The sequence below is a fragment of the Bos mutus genome, chromosome 1 (assembly GCF_027580195.1).
Source record: "Bos mutus isolate GX-2022 chromosome 1, NWIPB_WYAK_1.1, whole genome shotgun sequence".
NCBI lineage: Eukaryota > Metazoa > Chordata > Mammalia > Artiodactyla > Bovidae > Bos > Bos mutus.
The window spans coordinates 129,626,526-129,653,722 of record NC_091617.1 but is presented as its reverse complement, the minus strand read 5'-3'; the positions used below and the strand labels follow the sequence as shown (position 1 = coordinate 129,653,722).

The following is a 27,197-nucleotide window of genomic DNA, read 5'->3' as shown; positions in this document are numbered from 1 at the left end:
GGCGCATGGCCTGAATTAAAGCTGATTTATATCTGCCCCCATAAGCCCTGAAGTGTCACGTCCAGTCCTGTTGCACTGATTTCAAGTTCACTGTTACCAAGTTAAGCTCTAACATTGTTTCATCCATGGGACTTCCCTGGTGGTCCAGGTTAAGACTTCACTCCCAATGCAGGGCGCCTGGATTCAATCCCTGCTTAGGGAACTAGATCCCGTGTGCTGCAACTAAGAACTGCAGTTAAAGATGCTGCGTGGCACAGTGAAGACTGAAGCTCCCAGGTGCTGCAAAGAAGACCCGGCGCAGTGAATAAGTATTTTTAAAAAAATTTTGTCTAAAAAATAAAATCATTTCATCCATAATGTAGATTTATTCCTAGGGAGACACTGTCCTCTAGCTCAGTAAGTATCCCCTGAGATGACATTGTGTCACAGCAGAGTTCAATAAACTGATGTCCATTTATTTTCTAAAAATGTCAAAGATGGCCCCCCAAAAGTACATATTCCACATTCATACTGTTTAGTAAGGCAGGAAAGTGGATACCATTATTTTTATTCATGAAGGATAGCTAAATCAAGATAGTATTGGTGCTCAAGAGAGGAAGTTCCAGTTCTGGAAGTTTCCTTATGTGCAGCAGATACAAACGTTCTGACTTCAGCTTGTGGCCTCACCCTGGTCACGGGCTGCCTCATCCACATCCTCCGGGGAGCACAGCATTTTGTTGGGGCCCTCCGCTCCTTCAGCCTCATGGCCTGTGGGATGACAGGCATTTTGTAGGATTCTTACAGCAGGCCAGTCCTGTTCCCCCACCCACAGACTGTCCACCACAGAACAGCAGAAAGATAGACAGTGAAGCTAGGGGTCAGGGTGAACAGAGCAGCAAAGAGGTCCTAGTATGTGGGTCAGGGACTAGGGGAGAATTAGGAAAGGAAGTGACTCTGGCTGAGCATTTGTGTCAGGGCCCCAGGCTATGAGTGTCACAAGAACCCTCTGAGAAAGATGATGATTATGGGGCTATAACGGGTCTCATCATCTCTCACAGATGAGACAACCGAGGTCCAAAAGAGTAACTTTCCTGAGGTTATTCTGCTAATAAATAGCAGAGGCAGGATTCAGACCCAGGACTCTGTCTCCAGGGCCCAGAAAAAGTGCTGAGTACACGGAAAGCACACTCTGCTCCTGATGGCTGAGAAGGTGCAGCACATACATCAGAAAAGGGCAGAACACTCGCACCCCAACCAGGCTACTTCCGGGTCATCCCCACGGGAAGCTGTGCACTTACACCCAGGTGTGATCCAGGCCCAGACCCTTCAGCTCCTCATCACGGGAGGTCAGGCTCACACTCTCCCAGCTCTCCCCAGTGAGTGTTCCCCAGCCAGTTCCCTCTCCTCCTTCCTCAGAGTCATACCTACCTGTTCCAGTCACTACCCCAAACGGATGAGGAGGTCCCCTGACACACATGGTGGGCTGTCTGTGAGGGCAGGTCCCTAGAGGCAAGCTGGTCTTCCCAGTACTGCCTGCACCAGGGCGAGAGTTCCTCCCTAAACTCCATCTCACTCCCAGTTGTCCCTCAGCCAGCAGTAGGCCACACCAGGATTAAACAAGGGCCAGCAGGGTTCAGATCTCACCCTTCCCTTCCTTGCCTTCGGACCACTTATTCTTACTTGGCTGGTTGTGGATCTTGAGGAGACCATGATGAACATAAACATTTAGGGGAAGTATTTGGGTGAAAACCCCTAACATGGAGGCATACAGAGGTTATTACCGTTTCAGATCTGCAGGCAGCCCTCTCCAAAAAAGGCCACCTTCACATCCTTTGCTTTTCCCAGGATGTTCACTCCTGGCCCCTTCCACCTCACCTGAGGCTCAAACAGAGACGTGCAACTCAGCAGGGGCAGCACAGGCCTTGTTCTCCCACTCACGGAGTGGGGCGGGTCACATGTGCTCTGAGCCCCATGGGTTTCTCACCCAGATTTGGAAGGGGTACCTCCAAAAAAGCCCAGCACACTTTTCCCAAATGGGGCTGAGGGATACGAGTGGAGAAGGCAATGGCAACCCACTCCAGTACTCTTGCCTGGAAAATCCCATGGTCGGAGGGGCCTGGTGGGCTGGGCAGTCCATGGGGTCGCTAGGAGTCGGACATGACTGAGCGACTTCACTTTCACTTTTCACTTTCATGCATTGGAGAAGGAAATGGCAACCCACTCCAGTGTTCTTGCCTGGAGAATCCCAGGGATGGGGGAGCCTGGTGGGCTGCCGTCTATGGGGTTGCACAGAGTCGGACACAACTGAAGCGACTTAGCAGCAGCAGAGGGATACGAGAGCCACAGCAGCTCCAGGCAGAGGGTACTTCTGTATAACCCTCTATTTCTCGGCAACACCATCAAAGGCTTGGTGGGGCCTGCGGAGCTCAGAGGAAGTGACCAAGCGACTGTCTGGCCTCTGCCTTGGAAATTGGCTTCTGGAAAGTTAGTTACATTTTCCTGTGGTTTCCAGGGGCCAATGCAAAGTAACTTTGCAACAAGAGTTTGGCTTCAAAGTGAAATATGCAGCAAAAAATGCAATGAGATATTAAAAAGCAACACTGTTACTCTGAAAATAAAACAGCAGGACAGTTGCTAAAGTTTCCTAAGGAGCCCAGTTTTTCCTAAAGGTGGTTACCACATAGTTACTATCAGTAACCAACGCCCCCTCCCCAAACCACACACACACACACAGACACACACCATCCCCACTGGGGATTAAATACAGACCAGATCTGCCTGGATGACTTACCCAGAGGGGCGGATTCTGGAATCTGGTCTGAAAACTGAAAACCGGGGAAGAGCAGGGCCAGTTCCCGACGGGCGTCTTCTGAGTCCCAGCTTCCATGGACTGCATTAAAGGGCATTTCTGTGCCATACTGGGCCCGGAGACTAGCAGTGTCCAAAATGTACAAGAAAGAACGGTCTCATTTGAAAAGAAATGTTTTGATCTCTGGCAACACAGCTACCCATCAACAGGCAGCATTTCTGTGACGTGGCTTTCTCTGCTGGAAATGCCAGGAACGGCATCGAGGGTTATGGTAACCAGCGGTGTTCTGACCTTGTTTCATTCGTGCAGCAACCCTGTGAGGGAGACTAGGGAGACCGTCACGTCCCCAAGTTTAAATATGCATGAGTCAGGACTTCCCTGGTGGTCCCCCGCCTTGCAATGCAGGGAGTGCGGGTTTGACCCCTGATTTTGGAACTAAGATCCCACACACCATGGAGCAACTAATCCCGTGTGCCACAACTACTGAAGCCCTTGTGCTCCGGAGCCTACGTGTGGCAACTAAGACCTGATGCAGCCAAATAAATATTTTTAAAAGGGAGTAAATATGCATGAGTCATGGTGTGAGCCCAGGAGCTGTCATTTTGTAGCTGTTACTACTGGGGGCTAGGCAAGCACCCTGCTGAGGGCTTGATACAAATTGGCATAGTTAATCCCTCAAGGTTCCCTAAAATAATACTAATACTGATAAGATTTCCTTTATCTCAAACAGTGTTCCAAGTTCCCTCTTTCTCTCTCTTAATCTGAGGCAGGTCCTTTCCCGTTGTAGTTCCCATTTTCCAGATGAGGACATTAAGACAGAGGGATTAAAGCACAGATGACCCAAGACCACAAAGTTAGCAAGAGGAAGAAGAGAGATTCTAACCACAGCGCTCTAACAGCCTCCCAAGATAGGTGCTCACAACCCCATTTTATAGATGAGAGAACCGAGGCTCAGAAAACCTAAGATCTGAACTCTGGGCTCTTTCATCAGCCCCGGCTGCCCCAAACATGAATGCTCCCAGCTCCCTACAACTATAAAGTACAACTGCAGTTAGTCTCTTGCTAATGTCTTTCTTGTTGGCAGGGCCTCCCTCAGCTTCTTCAAAGGCAAGACAGTGGATTTGGCAGTGGTGGTGTCAGGCTAAACAATCACACGGAGCCAGGGAGCCGACCAAGGCAGCCTAGCGCTGTGTGCAGAACAGGGTGCTCAGACTCTAAGGGACCTCAGGACACCTTGGGTATGGAGTAGGGGGTAAGAGATCAGGGGGCTGAGTCTACACAGCCGACTCCTAGGCCCCACTCAGTCTCTGACTCAGCAGGCCTGGGTGTAGCCCTGGAATCTGTACTTCTGGGTCAGGGTTTCAGATGGCTCTGGGACCACAAACCCTCTGCTACAGAGAGAACAGTGAGGACTGGACCCACAGCAGCCTTCAGAAGAGGGCAAGAGGCAGCAAGGAGGCATCCTCTGAAGGGCTGGGGTGGGATCAGAGGGGGAGGACATCAGGGTCTCCTCAAATACATAACAAAGGGCAGGGACTCCCCAGCATATAACAAAGAGGGAGCTTCATGGCCATCAGAGTGCCTTCTGTGTTACCCACAATTGGCTGAGCCCCTAGCAGGGCTCTCAGCTTCCTCGGATGCAGGTGTTGAGATGCATGAAAGGACCATTGCTGCTGACATTACCTGTCAGGCTGCTCCCTCCTTGCCACATGAGGGTCACAGGGCCCCATGAGGGTTCGCCAGGCAGTGACCACGTCCTCGGTGCCCTCAGTCCTGGCAAGGATCAGGAGGTGGCTTGGTCCACTGCACATGTGATGTACCAGCTTCTCAAATGTGTCCTAGCACAGGGAGGGAAGGGAGTGAATCAGGCCAGGGGCCCCAGAGGCCCATCCCACCCACAGGATGGGAGAGGGTCCGTGAGCTGCCTCACCACCAGCCAGCATGCCCTGGAAGAGCCCAGGGAGGGGAAGTGGTACCCAAAGACACAGAGAACCCAGATATGAGGCTCTGAAATGACATGTTTGGGGTTGAGCATGAAATTATAAGAAGTTGGATAGCATTTAGAAGACCACACACATGGAAACCAGGGGATACAGCTGAGACTTCTTTGCAGCATCTTGCAACCTTTCCCCCTTCTTCAAGTAGCAGCACTCAAGCTTCCTTTGGGGAGCGGCCCTTCCCCGTTTCACTCAGTCCTAGTCTGGCCGACAACCACAATGCCTATCCACCCCTCCCCACACACCCTCCTCACCTGAGAGGTGGGGCCCAGGCTAGGAGACCCTGTCTCCCAGGTGGGTGGGTCAGAAGCAGAAACAGATGAAAAGTGGTTGAATCTGTCACCCAACAGGAGCACCTGAAGTGACTGCCCGTGAGGTTTTGTTTCAGAAATCCACACCCCTGCCTTGGTTCTTCTTATCCCCACACCTTCTCATGCAACTCCTTCAGCCTTCTTTCTTCAGTTCTGGGAGTCACAAAGAATCCCCCCAGTAATTCCTATTTCATTACTTAAGTTAGAGTCAAACTCTAATCTTTGGGAGCATACCAAGCAACGTCTCCCTGACGCAGCCTGTAATCATTATGCTGAGAGTAATTTCATGGCCCACTTGCTGTTCATAATCTTGTTCTTCATAATAGTCTAGTTTCTCCCAAACTAATATCAATTTACAAACATAATGTTGGAGAAAGAGAAAGAAATGCAAGCATGTTGGATACATGGAAACTGAAAAACTGACCTCTCCAGCTCTGTGTTGGTAGAAAAGTCGCATTTCTGCTTCTGTCATGGTTCTCTCTTCATTCGTTAAAATGTCAAACCCAGCTTCCTGGATCTGTAGGAGATATACACACATATATATGGTAAAGAGCCAGACATCCTGGAATGTGAAGTCCTATGGGCCTTAGAAAGCATCACGATGAACAAAGCTAGTGGAGGTGATGAAATTTCAGTTGAGCTATTTCAAATCCTAAAAGATGATGCTGTGAAAGTGCTGCATTCAATATGCCAGCAAATTTGGAAAACTCAGCAGTGGCCACAGGACTGGAAAAGGTCAGTTTTCATTCCAATCCCAAAGAAAGGCAATGCCAAAGAATGCTCAAACTACCGCACAATTGCACTCATTTCACATGCTAGCAAAGTAATGCTCAAAATTCTCCAAGTCAGGCTTCAATAGTACATGAACCATGAACTTCCAGATGTTCAAGCTGGAAAACACAGAGGAACCAGAGATCAAATTGACAACATCCATTGGATCATCGAAAAAGCAAGAGAGTTCCCCAAAAACATCTGCTTTACTGACTATGCCAAAGCTTTTGACTGTGTGGATCACAATAAACTGTGGAAAATTCCTCAAGAGATGGGAATACCAGACCACCTTACCTGCCTCCTGAGAAATCTGTATGCAGGTCAAGAAGCAACAGTCAGAACTGGACATGGAACAACAGACTGGTCCCAAATAGGAAAAGGAGTACATCAAGCTTGTATATTGTCACCCTGCTTATTTAACTTATATGCAGAGTACATCATGTGAAATGCCAGGCTGGATGAAGCACAAGCTGGAGTCAAGATTGCCGGGAGAAATATCAATAACCTCAGATATGCAGATGACACCACCCTTATGGCAGAAAGCAAAGAAGAACTAAAGAACCTCTTGATGAAAGTGAAAGAGGAGAGTGGAAAAGTTGGCTTAAAACTCAACATTCAGAAAACTAAGATCATGGCATCCAATCCCATTACTTCATGGCAAATAGACGGGGAAACAATGGAAACAGTGACAGACTTTATTTTGGGGGGCTCCAAAATCACTGCAGATGGTGACTGCAGCCATGAAATTAAACAATGCTTGCTCCTTGGAAGAAAAGCTATGACCAACCTAGACAGCATATTAAAAAGCAGAGACATTACTTTGCCAACAAAGGTGCATCTAGTCAAAGCTATTGTTTTCCCAGTAGTCATGTATGGATGTGAGAGTTGGACTATAAAGAAAGCTGAGCGCCATAGAATTGATGCTTTTGAACTGTGGTGTTGGAGAAGACTCTTGAGAATAACTTGGACTGCAAGGAGATCAAACCAGTCAATCCTAAAGAAAATCAGTCCTGAATATTCATTGGAAGGTCTGATGCTGAAGTTGAAACTCCAATACTTTGGCCACCTGATGTGAAGAACTGACTCATTTGAAAAGACCCTGATAGTGGGAAAGATTGAAGGCAAGAGGAGAAGGGGACGACAGAGGATGAGATGGTTGTATGGCATCACTGACTCAATGGACATGAGTTTGAACAAGCTTTGGGAGTTGGTAATGGACAGGGAAGCCTGGCATGCTACAGTCCATGGGGTCAAAAAGAGTTGGACATGACTGAGCAACTGAACTGAACTGAAAGCAAGCACAAATTCACATTTCAATGTGTTGAAAGTAAAAGATGATGGAAAAACAATATTAAAAGCAGCAGAGACCTTCATTCTCATCATATCCGACCTTATTTAATTTAAAAATTGTAATTTAGGACTTTCCTGGTGGTCCAGTGTTTAAGAAATCCACCTGCCAATGCATGGATACAAGTTCGATCCCTGGTCTGGGAGGGTCCCACATGGCACAGGGCAACCAAATGCATGCACCACAAGTACTGAGCCTGTGCTCCACAATAAGAGAAGCCACCCCAATGAGAAACCCATGCACGGCAACAAAGAATAGCCCCCACGTGCCACAACGAGAGAAAAGCCCTCACACAGAAACAGAGACCCAGCACAGCCAAAAATAAATATTGTGATTTACCTCATTGGAATTTTAATTAAACTCCTTAGACGCCTCTTCCCCCTAGGACATTGCTACACTATGCCCCAGCCCTGTTTTCCACCAGAGAAGACACAAGTATATTCTGTAAGGAATATGTTGTCTCTCTTGCTGCTGGGCTAGGTCTTTCCGTCATGTCCAACTCTGTGCGACCCCATGAACTGTAGCCCACCAGGCTCCTCTGTCCATGGGGATTCTCCAGGCAAGAATAATGGAGTGGGTTGCCATGCCCTCCTCCAGGGATCTTCCCAACTCAGAAGTCTCCCGTTGTCTCTCTTACCTTCATGATAATCTCATCTGTCTTCCCATGGACCACCGCGTCTGGTTTAATGATGGCCAAGGTGCAGGCCTTCTCTGATGACACTGCAACAAGCCGGGGATGGTGCTGTCAGACCCTGGACTCACAGGAGGCTCTCAGGATGCTCTCCGCAGGGACTGTGCAGCTCCACACAGCCCCCGCCTCCCTCCCCCAGCCTCTTGGCTGAGCTTCTGCTGACCTGGACTCTAGTGGATGCAGGGGTCTGGCTCCAGACCCCAACCCCAGCCTGGCTGCAAGGGACACGAACTGGGAGGGAGTGTGGGGAGGGAGGAGAGGATGGGAGGTGGAGAAGGAAATCAAAGACGACTCAGGAGCAAAACCCAGAAACAACCAAGTCAGCCTGGAGAGGGGACAGAGCTGGAACAGAGGCGAAGCAGGCCAGGACACTCTGGTCCCTTCCTGTCCCCACCTCATGATTCTTGGCCTCTAACTGCAATCTACTGTGTTCTCGTCTCTGGGGCATCTTTCTGACTTTCTAGCATGTGGTCAGTGGTGGCTGCCCCAGGCTCCAAGTCCACTCAGGGCTGACACGTACTACCAAACTCCTCTGTCTCTGTCCCGTTCTCCTGAGAATCAGCCGCTTTGTTGTTTGGAGCCCAGGCACCAGACAGAGCTCACTGGCCAGGCTACTGGGTGGCTGTGTCCACAGGTCAAGTAGCTGTGGTGATGAGGGAGATGCCACACGGCTGCTGTCCACTGCTCAGGCCCACAGACGCCTCGGGGGAACCCACATCTGTGCACAAACCCATCCCTGTCGGATTCCGGTTTGTATGGACTTGGCCTTGGTGAGCTCTGCACGCTGTCCACAGACTTTATCCCCCACGGCCTATTTTCTCTTTTCAACTTTCACATCAGTTGTGTTGACTCTGAAAATCTAAAAAATGTGGGCTGAAAAAGTGTGGATCATGTTAAGCAGCCAATCGGTTCATTCTTCCCTGAGCACTATTTCTAACATCCTATGAATCCTTGGACTTTAAATCCCCTTAGAAAGTGACCAGTTAAAGAGACCACACAGAGGTATAAGGTGAGAAGAGGAGAGGCCAGAGCAGGAGCCCAAGAACTCCAGTCTGAAGAGAGAGCAAAAGAAAAGAAGCCAAGGAAGGGGAGGCTGTGGACAGGCCAGAGAAAATGAGAAAGAAAATGAGAAAGGTTGAGATGCCTCAGACATCAGACAAGAAGAAGAATACTTTGGTTTTTGTGGGGTTTTTATGTGGACCATTTTTAAAGTCTTTGTTGAATTTGTTACAATATTGCTTCTGTTTTGGGCCACAAGGAATGTGGGATCTTAGGGCTTCCCAGGTGACGCTGGTGGTAAAGAACACGCCTGCCAGCACAGGAGACATGAGAGATGCGGGTTCAACCCCTGGGTTTGGAAGATTCCCTGGAGGAGGCAGCCCACTCCACTCTTCTTGCGTGAAGAGTCTCATGGACAGAGGAGCCCGGCGAGCTACAGTCCATAAGGTCACAAAGATTTGGACATGACAGAAGTGACTTAGCACATGTGGGATCTTAGTTCCCCAACCAGGGACTGAACTCATCCCCCTTGCATTAGAAGGTGAAACCTTCACCACTGGACCACCAGGGAAGTCTCAAGAAGAGGGTTTTGAGTAGGAAGACACTGTGGACGGCAGCCAAGCCTGCAGCAGGATACCATAAGCTCTGACTGGTAACTGCCTGCTGGATTTGGCCCCAGGAAGGTCACTGGAGCCCTGGGAGCAGCAGAGGGGCAGTGACAGAGGAGAGGGCGGCCCAAGGAGTGTGGACCAGGAAGCTGAGCTGGGAGGAGTGGAAGGCTAAGGGCAAGGGCAGGCGTTGTGTAGTTTCCTAAGTGGAGAGATTGGATTTAGGAGAAAATAATGGGAAAGAGAAGAAGAGATAATCCATAAACGAGACAACGAATGTTTCCTGTGGAAGCCAAATCGCTGACTTCTCTTTCACACTTGAAGTTTCTTGCTCTCCTAAACTGCACCACATCGCTTATTAGAATCCATTTCAGACAGTCCTTGTTATCGACACATAAATAGCAGTTTTTCTCGTTCAGGCAGTAATCAGAACTTCCTCCTCTCTCCTATTTGGCTCCTGAGCCACATCCTGGTTTCCTCTGGTGGCTCAGGGACCATCAGGAGCCACCTTGCCAGGAACAACTTCTCTAACTTCTAGCTTCTCTTCCCACTGCCAGGTCAAGATGTTCACACAGTAAAGGCTCAGGAAGAACAGTGATTGCTCAGGAGTGTAAAATCCATGAGTTGATACTTGGGGACTAAGAGGAAGAAGGTACAAGGCTGTGGGGAGGGGAGGGGTTCAGTACAGCTGACTTTCTCACATTTGAGAAAAATGGTTAAAGAAACTCAAGTTCTTAACTCAAAAAAGGACTAAGGAAACCCTAGCACCTCATTTACCTTATTAGTATCATTCCCCTCCACTTTATTAAGAAAGCCTTTCCTGATGCTCAGTAATTGTCATGAAAGTCACACTTGTTATAGTTGAACATGATCAGAAAGACACTCAAGATGCCATTAAAGCAGAGGGAGATTAACACAGTATGTTTGAAGTCAGGTGATTGGAGATTAAATGTTTTATGGGTTATTTCCCCAGAATTCAGATTATTCAGTAAACTTACTACTCATATATTTTTTTAAAAAACACATCAAGTCCGAGTCTGCACTGCCTTTTGCTTGCTTGTTGGTTCTGTACTCACCCAGGTCCTCATCATCACCATTGTTCTTTTCATGAGAAAAGCATTCATCTTCATCAGAAAGAGCTTCATCTTTAATCTAGTACAAATTGGTCATGGACAGAAAGTAGATAGCTGATTAAAATTCCACAAAGACCTTCAACAACCAACAGAAGCCAAGTAAAGGTTCCAAATGCAGAGCAAAAGAAGAGGGTCAAGATTATCAGTCTTGGAAACTTTTCAAGGTCCTTTTGAGTAACTGGACGGTAGTAGAGGGTGAGAGCAATTGAACACAAGGAAATCCACGCTGATCTTCAGGTTTAGAGCCTGCCTGTTTCCATGAGCATCAAGTAGAAACTAAGGAAGAAGAAAGATGAAATAGAGAGTTGACAAGCAGACAAAGAACTGAAATACAAATAGATAGAAAGCAACTGGCTACACTATGTGGGGAAGTAGTAAAGACAGATCATTTATCTGTGGAGGAGGCACAAGTGTTTTCTTTCTTGGGGAAAATTTGCCAGTTTTCTGGGGGGAAATGTATGATTTGATTCCAATCCATTCTATGAGAACAGTGCTTTGCTCTTTGGAATTGAGTGTGAAAACTTGAACACTGGACACTGCACAGCATTAAGGCTCCTGTGGCAGCCGCTCAGAGCACCAGGAAATACTTCTTTCTAACTAAGGGGTGTCAGTTTTCAAAGGCTGCTGATTCTTTATGAAAAACTCACAGCCCGTGTTATCCTGAAAATGTTGTACCTAAATCACAAGTAGTGCTTTCTGATCCTATTTCTCAAAGTAATGACCCCTTTCTAGTTAAAGAAATGAACCCCCTGGGGTCACAAATAAAACCCAGGAATGAAAGGGGAGGGCAGGTCACCAGGAGAGATGTCCCCCTGAGGCTGACTCCTCCAACCCACTCCTGGATCCATAACTTCATTTTCATTTCTGAATTCACTGTCAGGGTTACAGAAGCCCCTGTTGGGAGATGAAGTGGGGATGAGCGAGAAATAGATGAGACACTGAAGTGTTCTGGATGAAGAGGATGACTTCCTCAAAGACTTCCCAGTGGGCCTTGCACCTCCCCTGAGGTGGGCATTTACTGAAGCTTTTCAGGAACAGGGAGGACACTGGCGGGGCAGGGGAGGGACCTGCTGGCCTGGCCACTTACCACCCTCCGTTCTCTGCCTTCAGCCAGCACCCTCTTTTCTGCCTCCAGCTGCTCGCGGATGGTTTTCTCCAGCAGTGGGGCATTCGCTCCTCTTACCACCGCCACCAGCTCTCCTCCCTGGAACACAGCACAGAGGTCCTACTCAGATCACATAACAGCAACCTCTTTCAAGAGCTAGCGAGTGTCCAAGGGCTTTGGGAGTGTGCCCAAGGTCAAGGTCCATGGACCCCACGCCCACGGCTTCCAGTCACTTCTCTGCCCCCTACCCCATGCCCCCCTCCCTTCAAAACTTCCTTCAGGGCAGCGGGGAGTTAGGTGGGGGAGGACCAGGGCCATAGGTTGTGAGTCACTAAGTGTGGCCTCTCTGTGGCTCCTTCATCCAACAAGTATCAACTGAGCACTTACTATGCCCAACACCAAGACAGAGGCACAGAACATAAACCCAAAACATGGAAAGACACAGACACCGCCCTCAGTGAGTGGGTGTGGAGTGGGGAGGGAGATGGTGGTGTCAGAGAAACAACTACAACAGGATAAGCCCATTGCATTAATAGGGGTGCTTGGGATCTGGGGCAAGAATCAATTCCCAACCCATCTGGGGTGATCAGGGAGAACCTCACAGTGGAGGTGCTGTTTGCAGTGAACTGGAGGTTCCCATCTTTGATTCTTCAGAAGTCTCCATGCCCGTCACTCACAGACCATCATATACACTGGGTCCTCCTTCTGTGTCCATCCCACCCTCAGGGGACCTCCACTGCATGACGACAGTGACCAGCTGCCACATGTCCCCACATGGCCATTATAACTGACGCTTTAATCCGCGTGCTCCAGGCTCAGGCAAGCAAACCACTGCGGTAATGATGCCTTTTCTGCCACTGAGCTCTGATGCCATGTGGCTGGGGGCATGTCCATCTCAGCATCTCCCACTCCCCCTCCCTCCCCCACCAGGTTCCATCAAATAACTTCAATCTCCCTCCTGAAGGCCAAAGCTCAAATGATGTTTCACCAGAAGCTTCCAACTTGTGAGACTTGCTGCCGAGGGCAGGAGCCCGAAGGTTTCCAAGCTAAACAACCCCAGCCCTGGTGAGCAGACCCCAGTTTCCCTGACTGTGTGACGGAGCACTGTACTGAGTCAGGAGGAGAAAATCAACCCGTTGTCTTCAGGGCCTGGCAGGTGACCTAAAGCCAAGAGCCAGATGTGAGATGGTGGGCCCTCGGGGGCTGGGAGCCCCGCGTGATGTCACAGCTGAAGGCAACCAGGTAGTCTTGCAAATGCTGAACCACTGGTTGTCATCCATCGACCTTCTCATTTCCAACTTTATGTCAGCATATCTTCATATTTAATGATGAAGCAAAGGTAAATACAGGAGCGTTCATGTTGTGGAGCATTCATGTTCCCTCTATGGAGCACAGTGGGATTCGCCAAACTCTGTGCTGGGAGTGAGACTTCAGTCAAGAGTGCTCATGAGCTAGAAGGTGCACAGGTGTCTGAGGGGATCGTCCTCTGTCCCGAGTCCAGTGCTCAGGAGGCCTGCAGCCCAGAGTGATTCCTCAGGGTTCTGCCCGCGAGCAGTGCCGTGATTGAGGGCATTGGTCCTCGGCCAAACAATAAAGTCAGGAGAAGCCAGCACCTCTTGCTGGGAATAGTGTGGGCTCTTGGTGAGAGGCGTCCTTCTGAACACTCAGGGGTGCAGCCGTGGGACCATCCCCGACTGAAAAGGTACTCACGGCATAAAACAGAAAGGTCGGCTCGCACTTCCCTCGGTATCTTTCGAGCACATCAAGACAGTCTGCCTCTGCCTAAAGGAGAGACAGATGGTCAGCAGGCTGATGGGACAGCCGCATGGGACACACATTTCACATACGCATCTCACACACACACACACCCTTCATCCCCCACATCACATACCACATACGCACACACAGACACCACAAATACACATACCCCTCATCCCACACAACACACACACACCACACCCCCTCACATCCCACACACACCACACACACACCTCATCCCCATACCACATACACACACACAGACACCACAAACACACATACCCCTCATCACACACAACACACACACACCACACCCCCTCACACACCACACACACACACACCACACCCCTTCACACACCACACACACATACACACCACACCCCCTCACATACCACACACACACCACACCCCCTCACACACCATACACACACACCCCACACCCCCCTCACATACCACACACACACATATACCCCTTATCCCCATACAACATACACAGACACACAACTATACCTCATCCCCACACCACATACCACATACACACACAACACACTCACCACACACAGACATCACATACACACATACCCCTCATCCCACACAACACACACACACCACACACCCTCACATACCACACACACACACACACACACACACACCACACACAGACATCACATACATACATACTCCTCAACCTGCAAAACACACACACACACACCACATCCCCCTACATACGACACACATACACTTCATCCCCATCCCACGCACACACACACACTACACCACACCACAGCCCCCAATACTAAACACCATATACCACATACACACACAGCATACACATCCATTACACGTAACACACACCACACAACGTGCACACACACGTTATACACCCACACACACCATACCCCACACATACATTACACACCACACCACACACAGTACACATAACACACAGATCACATCACACACGTTGCACATAAGTCACATACTATACTACATAGATTACACATAACACACACCATACACACATCACATATATACATTACACAGAACACACACACTACATAACACACATATGTTACACACCACACACACCACATACATACATGACACATCTCACACACACACATGAGTGATGCCCTCCCCAGGTGGAGCCCTGGCTTTTCTCTCTCATGCTGCTCCTTCTAATGTCTTTTCATCAGAACCTTAACAAGTGTCCTGTCAACATACGGGTAAAAAGTGTTGCCAGTGTAGTTTTTTGAGGAATAAAATAAGGAGGAAATGACAGCTTCTCCTGCTCCGGATCAAGGGAGCTCCTCCGCTACCATCCCACGTCTGCTCCTAGTGGCTGGGACACGGGAGGGTCCTTGAGCTCTGCCTCCAGGTCGGATAAAGCCCGCCATTCAGGCCCCTCCTGCTCTCCTCCAGTGAAGCCTCACAACCGGCTCCCCGGAGAAGGGCAAGCCCCGGAAGCCCCGCTTCTCCAGAGTTCTCCAGAGTTATCGCGAGCGAGCGTCGCTCCCGTGTGTACTGGCTGAGCCTCACCCCTGGCAGCTCATCCCGCGTCTCCTACGCGCGTCTCCGGAAGTGATTCCCATCTCCATCCACTGACCCAAGGAAACTTTTGCTGAAAGTCCCCTTTAAGGAGTAAGGATAGAGATCTTAAACCCTGTGCTCTGGAAGTGAGACTCCAGGCTTCACGGTGTCCAGGAGACAAGAAGGAGGAGCACTGGCCTCAGAGTGGCCAAGCAGTCCCTGTTCCAGAGCCAGGGGTGGCCGAGGCCACCGGGACTGCGGGAGGCGGGGAAGGCAGGAAACCTCCTCCCCCGAGAAACTGGCATCAGCAGAAACTCCACAATGAATACTCTCTCCATGATCTGCAAAAGGCCCCTCAGGCTTCCTGTTCCTGTTTTTCAGTGTTTAAGTTTTTTTTGCAACCGTTGTTCGACATTCTGCTGAGAGAGGATCTTACTGATGCAAAATGCAGAAGGTCTGGGCCAACCTCCACCCTCATCTTCTGGAAGAGGCTCACCACGGGCTTGCAGGGGCCACACCAGCCTTGGTAGACGTCAACAACTGCGGGGAACCAAGAAACCGGAGCGCCCGGCCACGTCAGGCAAAATTGATACCAGCACATTCCCACCCGCTCCGATGGCCATCTTTATTTGCTATGGTGGTTTAGTGGTTTAGTCGTTAAGTCATGTCCAACTCTTGCGACCTCATGGACCGTAGCCCTCCAGGCTCCTCTGTCTATGGGATTTCCCAGGCAAGAATAATGGAGTGGGTTGCCATTTCCTTCTCCTGGGTATATTCCCAACCTAGGGATTGAACACAGGTCTCTTATATTGCAGACAGATTCTTTACCAACTGAGCTACAAGGGAAGCCCCATTTGCTGGTTAAGAGGATTTATTCTCCCAGCAGAGCACGAGCGAGAGTGGAAACACAGCGTTCCCTTATGAACTCAGTGTTCCAAATTCTAAACTCAATGAAGTGAGTAGAGTGAAAACCACTTACTTAACATGCATCCTTTACCACAAGGAATTTTCAGGCCTAGCACAGAGAGGCCCTCTGTAACTATTTGAATTGGACTGAAAGTATCTTTTTTGAAAGGAATAGTAGGTGACCTGTCAGCATACAATCAACTCTTAGCTAATAAACACAGCATTACCCTTTCCTCCTGACAAGTTAAAAGCCACTTGCTTTGGGTAAAGGGGAATTTTACCTACTCTATCAAATCAACATTGTTCTCCCAGAAAGTGAACCTAAGAGAGACCTAGGTGGAAACTGGGGAGCCTGTTTCTGCCTTGGTCCTGGTCTCTGGAGTGTGGCAGGAACTGGATACGAGGGACCCTCTTGTCTGATGGCACTAGACCTCGAGGCCTGCAAGAAGCTAAGCAACAAAGCCAACACGTGTGCAGCAGACACACACAGGACCCACTCAGCCCAATCAGACACCACGAGTAAGTGCTAGATGGTGACGTCCTGATGGTCACATTGTAGAGAAAGGATGTCTTCATGAAGACCTCAGCAGTCAGAGTTCATGCCTGATCCACACAGCAGGGCATTTCTGTTCAGCAGCAGGAGTGCATAGTCATGGGGAGGGAGTGTGGACACTGCTTATAAACTCTCAGCTCTGCCAGTTTTAATAGCATGCGATTTGTGATTTTACTTTTTGAAGGTTCACATTTCAATTTTTCACATCGTATGAGAACATTTATTAATAAAACATGGTATAAATTATCTTTTTTTCCTTTTTTTTTTGGCTGTGCCATATGGCTTATGGGATCTTAATTCCCTGACCAGAGGTTGAACCCAGGTCCTTGGCAGTGAAAGCACCGAGTTCTAGCCACTGGACTGCCAAGGAATTACCTAAATTATCATGACTGAAGTTAGCATAGACTGGCAGCACTAACACTGTACCGTAAGAATTAGGAAGAGGATACCCAGTGGAGGGGTGACTTGCATTGGACACTGTGGAAATGCCAGGTTTGGATGGGCAGAGAGGGAGCCCATGGTGGGAAGCATGGTAGGGGTGTACAGGGGCCACTGGGGTTGGGCTGTGGGAAGTGGTGACAGAGACCACTGGACAAGCAAAGAATGCAGGTTTGAGGAGCTCCATCCTGATTTACTAGGCAATGAGGACTCACAGTAGGTTTTTAGAAAGGAGAGTTAGTATTTACTAAGCCATCTGCACTTGGCTTATCTCTCCAAAAAATCCAGCAACATTGGTATTTTTATCCTACCATAGAAATAGAAAAGAGATAACCAACCCAAGGTAAAACAAAATAAAAATTCTCAAGGAGTAGAACCAAGTTTCAGACTGAGGTTTGTCTGATGCCATAGTTCATGCTTTTTCAAGGACTCTAGGAATGAAGATGCACAATTTCAAGAGTATGAGTCAGTTCAGCCAAGCTACATAGTTTTGCAGAGATAGAATCAGACTGGGTTTGGGAGGGATCGGGAAGCCAGACACAGGGGTGGCAGTGTCAAGGGAGGGATGGAAGGAATGGAAGAATCCCTGAGACTTTGAAAAGGAAGTGGAAAGACTAGGGGGGTGACAGTCCTGCAGGTGTGAAGAAGACCCACCATTGAGCCCAGCAGAGAAAAAGAACCGAGTGAAGACAGGGAGAGAGTGTTTGGGGAGGGAGGAAAGTGCACTAGATTCTAGATGTTCTGCGTTTCCAGTACCAACCAGAGAGTCTAAGCCAAATGGTCCCAAAGGCAGTTAGACTCCAGCAGTGGCAAGAGAGAGGGATTTGGTCCTTAGCATCCAGGCAGAGGTGGATGAAGCTCTGGGCTTCCTTAAGGACAACAGCTTCACAGTTGAGCAATTTCAGTAGACCCCAGTAATGGGAGAGAAAGGCATTTGGGTCGTACTGGGAAAAAGTCCTGGAAGACTCAGACGACCCTGTATCCAAGCCCACTAAGGAGAACAGTTTCAAGCTCTGGCAGGTTAAAAAAAAAACAACTGGGACACAGTTAGCTACCAGTCTCTATGCAGGGTTTCCACTGATAGGTCAGCCCAGTCATTTGTACCAACTTTCCATCTCCTCTTGCAGTCCCTGGCTCTCCGAGGAGTGGTGGGGACAAAGGCACACTTGCCATGGTTAAGGGGGAGAAGGGACTGGGGACTGGGGACTGGGGAGAAACTATATGAAGAGATTGAATGGCAGGAAGCAAACAGAGAAGGAAGGGAAGAAATGGCAGAGAAATGAAAAGGGAGGGGTGTGTGTGTGTGTGTGTGTGCAAACCTGAAAAGACTTTTGCATGTTTGAAGGCAGATGCAAGTGAGCCAACCAGAGTTCCAAGATGGTGGTTGACTTTGGGCACAAATCTCTGCTGGCTCTAGAAAGATTCATGTCTTCCTGAGACTGCCTGATGAACGAGGCAGATGAGCCCCTGCTGCCTCCAGTCTACATGATTCCCTCGTGTTGCGCTTAGTGCTGGGCTCAACAATTCCACGCTCCATAGATGGCAGCTATGATCACATAGGGTGCCTGGAACATGGCAAATCCTCACAACACGATGAGTTTGTACTTTTCTTATTTATAAGTAGTAAGAAACTCACTTTCTTATGAGTTTGTTATTAAAGATACAGAAGTTTTACCCAGGAGCCGTGTTCTGATTGCACAGACAAACCATATGGACAAAATAGTTAAGACCTGGCACCATCAACAAAGCTTTGTAGCCCCTCAAGTAATAGGGTATGGCCAGACTCACACTCCATCCTGGATCAATGCGACCGCATTTATTAAGTACCCACTCAGCCCAGGCCTGGACACGTGTGCTCCAGATAGAGATGAAAAGACATTGGCCCTGTGTCTAGAGGCTGGGTGCAGGCACGGAATGCCCAACCACACAGGGGCCACACAAGGCTGGCTGTGTGCTGGAAGGTTGAGACAGAGTCCCACCCCAGATGCCCTAGAGACACCAGGTAGAAGTGACCACACAGAAGTTCAGGAAAGATTTCATTCAAGGAGGCTGCTTTAGAGCTGCCTGAGAAGGAGAAAGATTTCTACAGTCTGTTGGGGTCCATGATAGTCCAGGTAGTAGGAACAACACGGATACCAGTGAGGAAGTGGGGAAACTAGTGGCATGTGCTGGAAGGCTAGAGGCCAGGACACACCCCAGAGTACAGTGGGTGACAGGGCTGCAGAGACAAATTGAGTCTTGAGAGAGGCCTGGAGGAGGGGGATTTGAGTGCTAAAGGCAGCGAAGGAGAGAGATGAGAGCAGATACAAGTTGACAGAGCAGGTGCATTGATAGAGAGAACTGACCAGACACAAAAATAGAGCCCTTCTAGAAGAAAAGAAGTGGAGAAAGGAAGAGTGGGGAGCAGCTGTGACGGGCATCCTCTAAGATGCTGTCAGTGGGCCCTGTCTCCCAGGATTCACACCTTTGTGTGGGCCTCTGCCCTTGAGTGCAGGCTGGACCCAGAGCTTCTAACAAATAAAGAGGACAAACGCGATGGGATGTTACTTTTGAGATTAGGTTACATGAAGACTGTGACTTTCATCTACCTCTCTTGTGTACTTGCTCACTCGCTCTTTTCCTCTCTCCCTGAACCCGCTTTGGGTGGAAGGGCTGGGGGGAAGAAGCTACCATGTTGTGAGTAGCCTTATGGAGAAACTGATGGCAAGAAATGGATGTCTCTGGCCAACAGCCAGTAAGGACCTATATCGTGCCAATGGTCACAGGAATGGACTTGGAAATGACCTTTGAAGATCTGCCAAAGCCACATGACCAAGTTTGGAAGTAAGTTAAACTCTAAGTTGAGCCTTGACATTCTTGGTCTGACTCCTTAGCTGCAGCCTGGTGAGAGACCCCAAGCCAAAGGCACCCACTTAAGCAACCCCTGGATTCTGGGTCCACAGAAACTGTGGGATAATAAATGTTGAGTGCTGTAGACTGCTAAGTTTTAGGGTAAATTGTTACTCAGCAATAGATATTGATACAAGGAGGGTAGGGGACCAGGAGGCTGTGCTGTTTCCTAGTGACTGTGCAGCCCCTGGTTCCACTCTCTTGGGCTTCCTGGCTCTCATTCCAGCCCTCGAGTTCCAAGAGATCCCCTATTCCTTTCAATACCTTCCCCTTTTGTGCCTCAAGTAATTTTAACACCAAATATGCCCTGAGCATGACAATCAGCTCTAAAACAAGGGAACCCTGCTATCCGGCAGTACTGACTAGTTTCCTGAATTGGACTAACAGATGTTGAAATCATATATGTACATATTCACAAAAGAATTACCTTCTTTTTTATTTATGAAGCTCAAGGTTATAGGGAAATGATACTGTTTGCAGGTTTTCTCTCCGTGGTTCAATATGTCATTTAGGAATTTTGAAAAGAATGGGTCTAAAAAATCATCTTAAATTACCAGTTAGTCCTTTGGAACTGAGCATCTCCTCCCAAAGTTCTTGGGTGCTGACGTTGACCTAGCATCAGAGAGGAACAGACGCTGTATTACTGCGGGTGCCCATGGGGAGGAAATTTGGTGCGTTTGCTCTAGGTTATCTACTAATATCTATCAGTCAGGTCTCTCTCTTCCCTCTCCGTCTCTTTCTCAATGAAATACTTACAAATACAGCTCAAGCTGCCCTCTTTGCCCAGTCTTCTTTTCTCCTCTCTCTCCTCCTGCCTCCAACCCCAAGAATAACCACTATCCTAAGAAAAATCTCATTTTAAAAATTGTTGGGACTTCCTTGGTGGTCCAATAGTTAAGAATTCGCCTTCCACTACAGGAGACATGGCTTTGATCCCTGGTCAGGAAACTAAGATCCCACATGCCTCAGAGCAATTAAGCCCAGGCAGCACAACTAGAGAAGCCCATGTGAGGCAACCGCTGAGACCGTGAGCTCTAGAAGCCACGCTCTGTAATTGGAGAGGCCTCCCATGGGCAGCAACTAGAGAAACCCTGCATGCCACAACGAAGACCCAGCGCAGCCAAAAATTAAAAAAAATTTTTTTTAATTAAAAAATCATTTTTACTTGTTACTTTGCCAAAACTATTATAAAATTGTTTTATGTACATAAATAGGCATAAACAGTATTATATTGAAGATCTCCTTTTGCAATTTGTGTTTTTACTCAACATTAAATTTTGACATTTATCTGAACTCATGTACAGGGAGGTACTAATTTGTTTTTGCTTTTTTGTCTTTTTATACATTGTATGGAGGTATGAATTATATATGGTGAGACATACAGAACTAAACTGTTACACAGGAGTGAGTTTTAACAAATGCATGTACCCAGGTAACCACACTTCTATCACAATGCAGAACATTCCTCTCCCCAGAAAGTTCCCTCTGGTCTCCTCCCGCTCACTCCCTACTCCTCTCCCCAGGTAAACACTAACCTGCTTTCTGCCATAACAAATTAATTTTACTGATTCTAAAACTTCATATAAGTGAAATAGTACAGCATGTCTTTTTTTGTGCTGGTCTCTTTTGCTCAGCGTATTTGGGGTGTTCATCTGTGTAATTGTATCTCAGTAGTTTGTTCACTTTTATTCCTGAGCACGTTCCATTGTATGACAACATCACATTCTGCGTGATGGATGATTTGGGGCTCTTATAAATAAAGACTTAGGAACATTGTTGTTAAATCTTTTGCATTCACCCTTTCATTTGTCTTCAGTAAGTAAATACCTAGGAGTTATATTGCTGGGATATTGGGTCAACTGAGGAACCCTAAATAGTCTTACCTAAGGAGAGGACAGGGTTCCTGGTTGGCAGACCCTAGAACACTGTTTTCAAGGAGTTGACCTGGTAGAGAAGCAATGCTTACACATAGGCCTCCGTGCATAGCGACCCCCCACTCCCTGCCTCAGCAAAAGGGAGCACTTCCTTTGAGCACCACAATGAACTCAGAGCTCTGGGGAATATGCATGAAAAAAACTGATAACAAATGTTATTACTCTCCAAGGGAATATCAGACATAGACACACGAAGAGACAATCATATGGAGCAAAACGCTTAGAGCCGCAAGCCTGGACATATCTAAAGGAGTCTCATCACCACAGTGCTGCCAGGTATGTATCATCCCTCCTGTTTACACAAAGAACAAGGAGGCTCAGAGAGGTTGAGGACATTGTTCACAGCAATAATTGATAGGACCAGGTGCTTAGAATTGATTTACAGACACAGAAAAAGTCTCATAACTCTAGAGTACTAAAATCTCCGTGTTGGAAGGCCCTTAGGGATAATTCACCCAACATGCTCCTTCCACAGATGGGTAAGCTCCAGCCCAGAGCAGTTATGTGATTTATCCGAAGTCCCAAAACAGTCAAGAACCGCATCAAATCTTTGACTTCCAGACCAAAACTCTTCCCTTCCCTGCCCATCCAGCCCCCTGCACACTATCCTTAGCCTGATACTGCTTTCTTCTTTTTTTAAAAATCACATGCAAATTCACATGTAAAGTGCTGATGCCACAGAGAACAATAAAGGAGAAATCAGATGCCTGAAGACCACTGCCCATCTACTGAGAGGTGCCTAGAGCCTGACCATGAAAAAATTTTAAAGTTTACTTTAAAAGGCACCCACGTTACATTATGATATTAAAGCCTTCCATCCCACATCCATCCGCTTCCATGCCTGCTTTTTTTTTTTTAACCATCACTTTAGAATTAACCACTACTTATTGTCCAGGGCCAGGACAATAAGTAGTTATTGTCTTATTAATTCACTTGTCACAGGTGCAAACAAAGTAAAACACTCTATAAGGAAAGCATAGTGCATAAAATATCAAAACATTCTTTGAATAAGCAAATGATTTCAAGAAGGCAGTGATGGGAGAAGTGGGTCTTCAGAAAGGGCACAGTTACAGACATATGCCCAGACTCTAAGAACTTATATTCTCTCAGCAAGTCATAATTATACCTCAACAAAATATATGTCAGATCGAATTATACTGATTCATATTTTCTTGCTATTTTTTGTTTTAATTCATGTTTCAGTTTCATGGTTGCATAAGCATTATACACATAAGCAGCTTTTATCCAAGTTTGTGATTATATGTTTATATTTGCATGCATGCTAAGTTGCTTCAGTAGTGTCCGACTCTGTGCAATCCTAGGGACTGTAGCCCGCCAAGCTCCTGTGTCCATGGGATTCTCCAGGCAAGAATACTGGAGTGGGTTGCCATGCCCTCCTCATGTTTATATTTAAGTGCACACACAAAAAATTGTCATCATTAGAGGTCAAGATAAGCTTTTATTCCTTTAAGGCAGAAGGGTACAATATTCAAATTTGTGAACATTGTTATATGCCACATTTTAATAGTACATTTTAATTTTAATTTTTTGCTCACACTGTGCGGCTTATGAGATCTTAGTTTCCACACCAGGGATAGAACCTGTACCCCCTGCAGTGGAAGCACAGAGTCTTGACCACTGGACCACCAGGGAAGTCATTTTTATACTGCACTTTCCATTGCAGACCATCCTCCCGGCCCCCTATTCCACCCCAATCAAATGCTGGAAGCCAGCTTCGCCTTGAGACTTACCTGCAGGGCAATTTCCTTTTTCTTGCTGCCCATGGCTCTACAAAGAAGACAGAAGCTCTGTTATTGAAGGTTCCGGCCATTCTGGCCGCAACCTCACGACAAAACATTGAGTAGATCTGCAAGCCTAGAGCCTCCTTCAGATAAAGCGCCCACCTCCCCAACTCCGCTCCTTCAAGTTAATTATGAATGGCAGCAAATAAACGCAGTGATCCAAAGTGAACACCCCACGGAGAAAGCTGAGCTTAAGCCCGAGGGCTCTTCGCTCGCCAGAAGGTTTTCTGTGGACATGCGGAGTCCCTTCCCCACCGGGAGCTGGAGGAAGGGCGTGCGCAGGGGCCCGAGTAGGAGCGCCGGGCCACGCAGCCCATGAGGCCCCGAAATGCCTGCCAAGGAATTTGGACGGAAAAAGCCTACAGAACCCTGCCATCCCTTCTGTTCCCATTTATTCATGGGAAACTGAGCCCCTGCAAACAGGTACCCGGTCCTCAACCTGCAGCGAGAGTTTCCCACACAGTTTGCTGCGACCCAGCCACGGTCGTCATGGCAACACTGCGCGGGCGGGGTGGGGGGAGTACTAAGGCGGCCAAGAAATGAATCCGAGTACACATAAGCCACGCCCACTCTGGGCTAGCGCAAAGGCAGGAGGGTGTCCCGCCTCTTGCTGTCAGGACTGGACTGTAGAAACACTCATTGGCTGAAGAGTTTGTCCTCTTTGGGTCTTTTGCACCCACCAAGCACAGATCTGGTGCATTACGTACTGTAGAGCTACATCCTCCATTCCTGCATCCCTTCTGTCCCACCAGGACTGGCATGCAGCTTTTCTATTGCTACTGAATACATACTGGGCAGGGGTGGCTCCCAGGTTTTGACAGATCTGAAGAGGTTTCCTTCAAGATAAAGAATACAAAATTACAAATTCAAAATGAAGTATGAAAGTCAAGTGGAGAAAATAGAAGCAGTTATAAACATGGTGTGAATGATCTACACCAATTAAAAGAAATTGCCAGGAGATTAAAAAGCAAGGCCCAATATATGTTATCTTCAAGAAATCAACTTTAAATATAAAGCACAGGTTTAAAAGGTTTTTTTTTTTTTTTTGTTTTTGTTTTTAAAGACAGTTAGAAGTAAAAGGGTGGAGAAACTATGGCATGCTACAGTAATCAATAGAAAGCTGGAGTCACTATACTAATTTCAGGCAAAGCAGATTTCAGAGCAAGGAAATTTATCGGGGATAAAGAGAAGGTATTACATAATGCTAAAGGGATCAATTCTCCAGGAAGACATAACAATACTTGTGTATGCACCTAACAGCAAAGCATCCAAACACCTGAGGCAAAAACTGACAAAACTGCAAAGAAAAAATAGACAAACCCAAATTGAAGGCTTCCCTTGTAACTCAGTTGGTAAAGAATCCGCCTTCGATGCAGGAGACCCGGGTTTAATTCCTGGGTTGGGAAGATCCCCTGGAGAAGGAAATGGCAACCCATTCTAGCATTCTTACCTGGAGAATCCCATTGACTGTGGCCTTCCAGGTTCCTCTCTCCATGGGGTCGCAAGAGTTGGACATGACTTAGCAACTAAACCACCACCACTATTATAATTGAAGACTTTAACACCACATCTTTAGGAATGAACAGATCCAGCAGGCAGTTGAGAATGAATATAGTAACAGCATGTCAGTTCAATTCAGTTACTCAATCGTGTCCAACTCTTTGCAACCCCATGGACTGCAGTATGCCAGGCCTCCCTGTCCATCACCTCCTGGAGTTTACTCAAACTCATGTCCATTGAGTCGGTGATGGCATCCAACCATCTCATCCTCTGTCGTCCCCTTCTCCTCCTGCCTTCAATCTTTCCCAGGATCAGGGTCTTTTCCAATGAGTCAGCTTTTCACGTCAGGTGGCCAAAGTTTTGGAGTTTCAACTTCAGCCTCAGTCCTTCCAATGAATATTCAGGACTCATTTCCTTTAGGATGGACTGGTTGGATCTCCTTGCAGTCCAAGTTACTCTCAAGAGTCTTCTCCAACACCACAGTTCAAAAGCATCAGTTCTTCAGTGCTCAGCTTTCTTTATAGTCCAACTCTCACATCCATACATGACTACTGGAAAAACCATAGCTTTGACTAGAGGAACCTTGGTTGGCAAAGTAATGTCTCTGTTTTTTAATATGCTGTCTGGATAGGATGTTTGTGGATAGGAAGAATCAATATTGTTGAGATCTGACCTATGGATTAAACACAATTCCAATCAAAACATCAGCAAGCTATTTTGTGGATATCAACAAACTGGTTCTAGAGTTTATATGAAAAGATAAGAGATCCAAATAGTCAACACAACAATGAAGATTAACAAAGTTGGAGAACTGATACAACAAGACTACAAGACTTACCATTAAGTCACAATAAGTAAGACAATATTTTAGTGAAAGGATAGATACATACATCAATGGAATAAAATAAAAAGTGTAGAAATAGACCTATACAAATGTAGTCAACCAATCTTGGACAAGGGAGCAAAGGAAAGTCAATGTAGAAAGATAAGTCTTTTAAAAAACTGGTGCTGGAATAATCGGACATCCATTTGCAAAAAAAAAAAAAAATTGGACATAGACTTTACATTTTTCACAAAAAATGACTCAAAATTAATCATAGACATAAAATGGAAAATCATAAAATTTCTAGAAGAAAACATAGGCAAAATCTAGGTGGTCTTGGTTAGGCAATAACTTTAGACACAACATGAAAAGAATGAGCCACAAAAGAAAAAATAGATGTACTTTAAAACTGGCTTCCCTGATGTCTCAGACCGTTAAGAATCTGCCTCTAATGCAGGAGACCCTGGTTTGATCTGTGGGTCGGGAAGATCCCCTGGAGAGGGAGATGGTAACCCACTCCAGTATTCTCGCTTGGAGGATTCCATAGACAGAGGAGCCTGGCGGGCTACATACAGTGCATGGGGTCTCAAAGAGTCAGACACAACTGAGCAGCCAACTCCTTTATACTTACTCAGGGCTTCCCAGGTGGTGCTAGTGGTAAAGAACCTGCCTGCCAGAGCAGGAGACATAAGAGACACGGGTTAGATCCCTGGGTCAGGAAGATCCCCTGGAGGAGGGCATGCAACTCACTCCTGTATTCTTGCCTGAATCCCATGGGCAAAGGATCCTGGTGGGCTGCAATCCATAGAGTCCCAGAGTTGGACAGGACTGAAGTGACTTAGCACATACACATACTTACTCAACTGATTTGAAAACTTAGGTGGACACAAAAACCTGCACATATGTATTTATAGCAGCTGTATTCATAATCACCAAAAACTAAAAGCAACCAAGATATCCTTCAATAGATGAGTGAATAGTCTGTGTTATATCTGTACAATCCTATCAGATCAGTCGCTCACTCATGTCCAACTCTTTGTGACCCCATGAATTGCAGCACGCCAGGCCTCCCTGTCCATCACCAACTCCCGGAGTTCACTCAGACTCATGTCCATCAAGTCAGTGATGCCATCCAGCCATCTCATCCTCTGTCATCCCCCTCTCCTCCTGCCCCCAATCCCTCCCAGCATCAGAGTCTTTTCCAATGAGTCGACTCTTTGCATGAGGTGGCCAAAGTACTGGAGTTTCAGCTTTAGCATCATTCCCTCCAAAGAAATCCCAGGGCTGATCTCCTTCAGAATGGACTGGTTGGA

General features: G+C 47.3%; 1 protein-coding gene across 5 annotated transcripts; it reads right to left on the bottom strand.

Moving 5' to 3' along the window:
- Positions 1–434: 434 nt before the first annotated feature.
- On the bottom strand, positions 435–25,239 carry NME9 (NME/NM23 family member 9). Of its 5 annotated transcripts, none has more exons than XM_070375695.1 (13): positions 25,012–25,239; positions 24,269–24,397; positions 23,511–23,547; positions 20,380–20,437; positions 15,476–15,579; positions 13,462–13,533; positions 11,734–11,850; positions 10,590–10,665; positions 7,853–7,935; positions 5,521–5,613; positions 4,472–4,626; positions 2,771–2,910; positions 435–747 (listed from the first exon to the last, which is right to left on the bottom strand). In XM_070375695.1, exons 1-13 carry the CDS (start codon positions 25,023–25,025, stop codon positions 650–652), a joined length of 1,176 nt encoding a protein of 391 aa, XP_070231796.1. In that variant the 5' UTR covers positions 25,026–25,239; the 3' UTR covers positions 435–649. The 5 variants fall into 5 exon arrangements, with proteins under 5 accessions (XP_070231796.1, XP_070231802.1, XP_070231812.1 ...); XM_070375701.1 differs by lacking the exons at positions 24,269–24,397; positions 25,012–25,239 and adding exons at positions 5,040–5,150; positions 23,989–24,068; XM_070375711.1 differs by lacking the exons at positions 24,269–24,397; positions 25,012–25,239 and adding exons at positions 5,040–5,150; positions 24,001–24,061.
- Between the last annotated feature and the right edge of the window lie 1,958 nt (positions 25,240–27,197).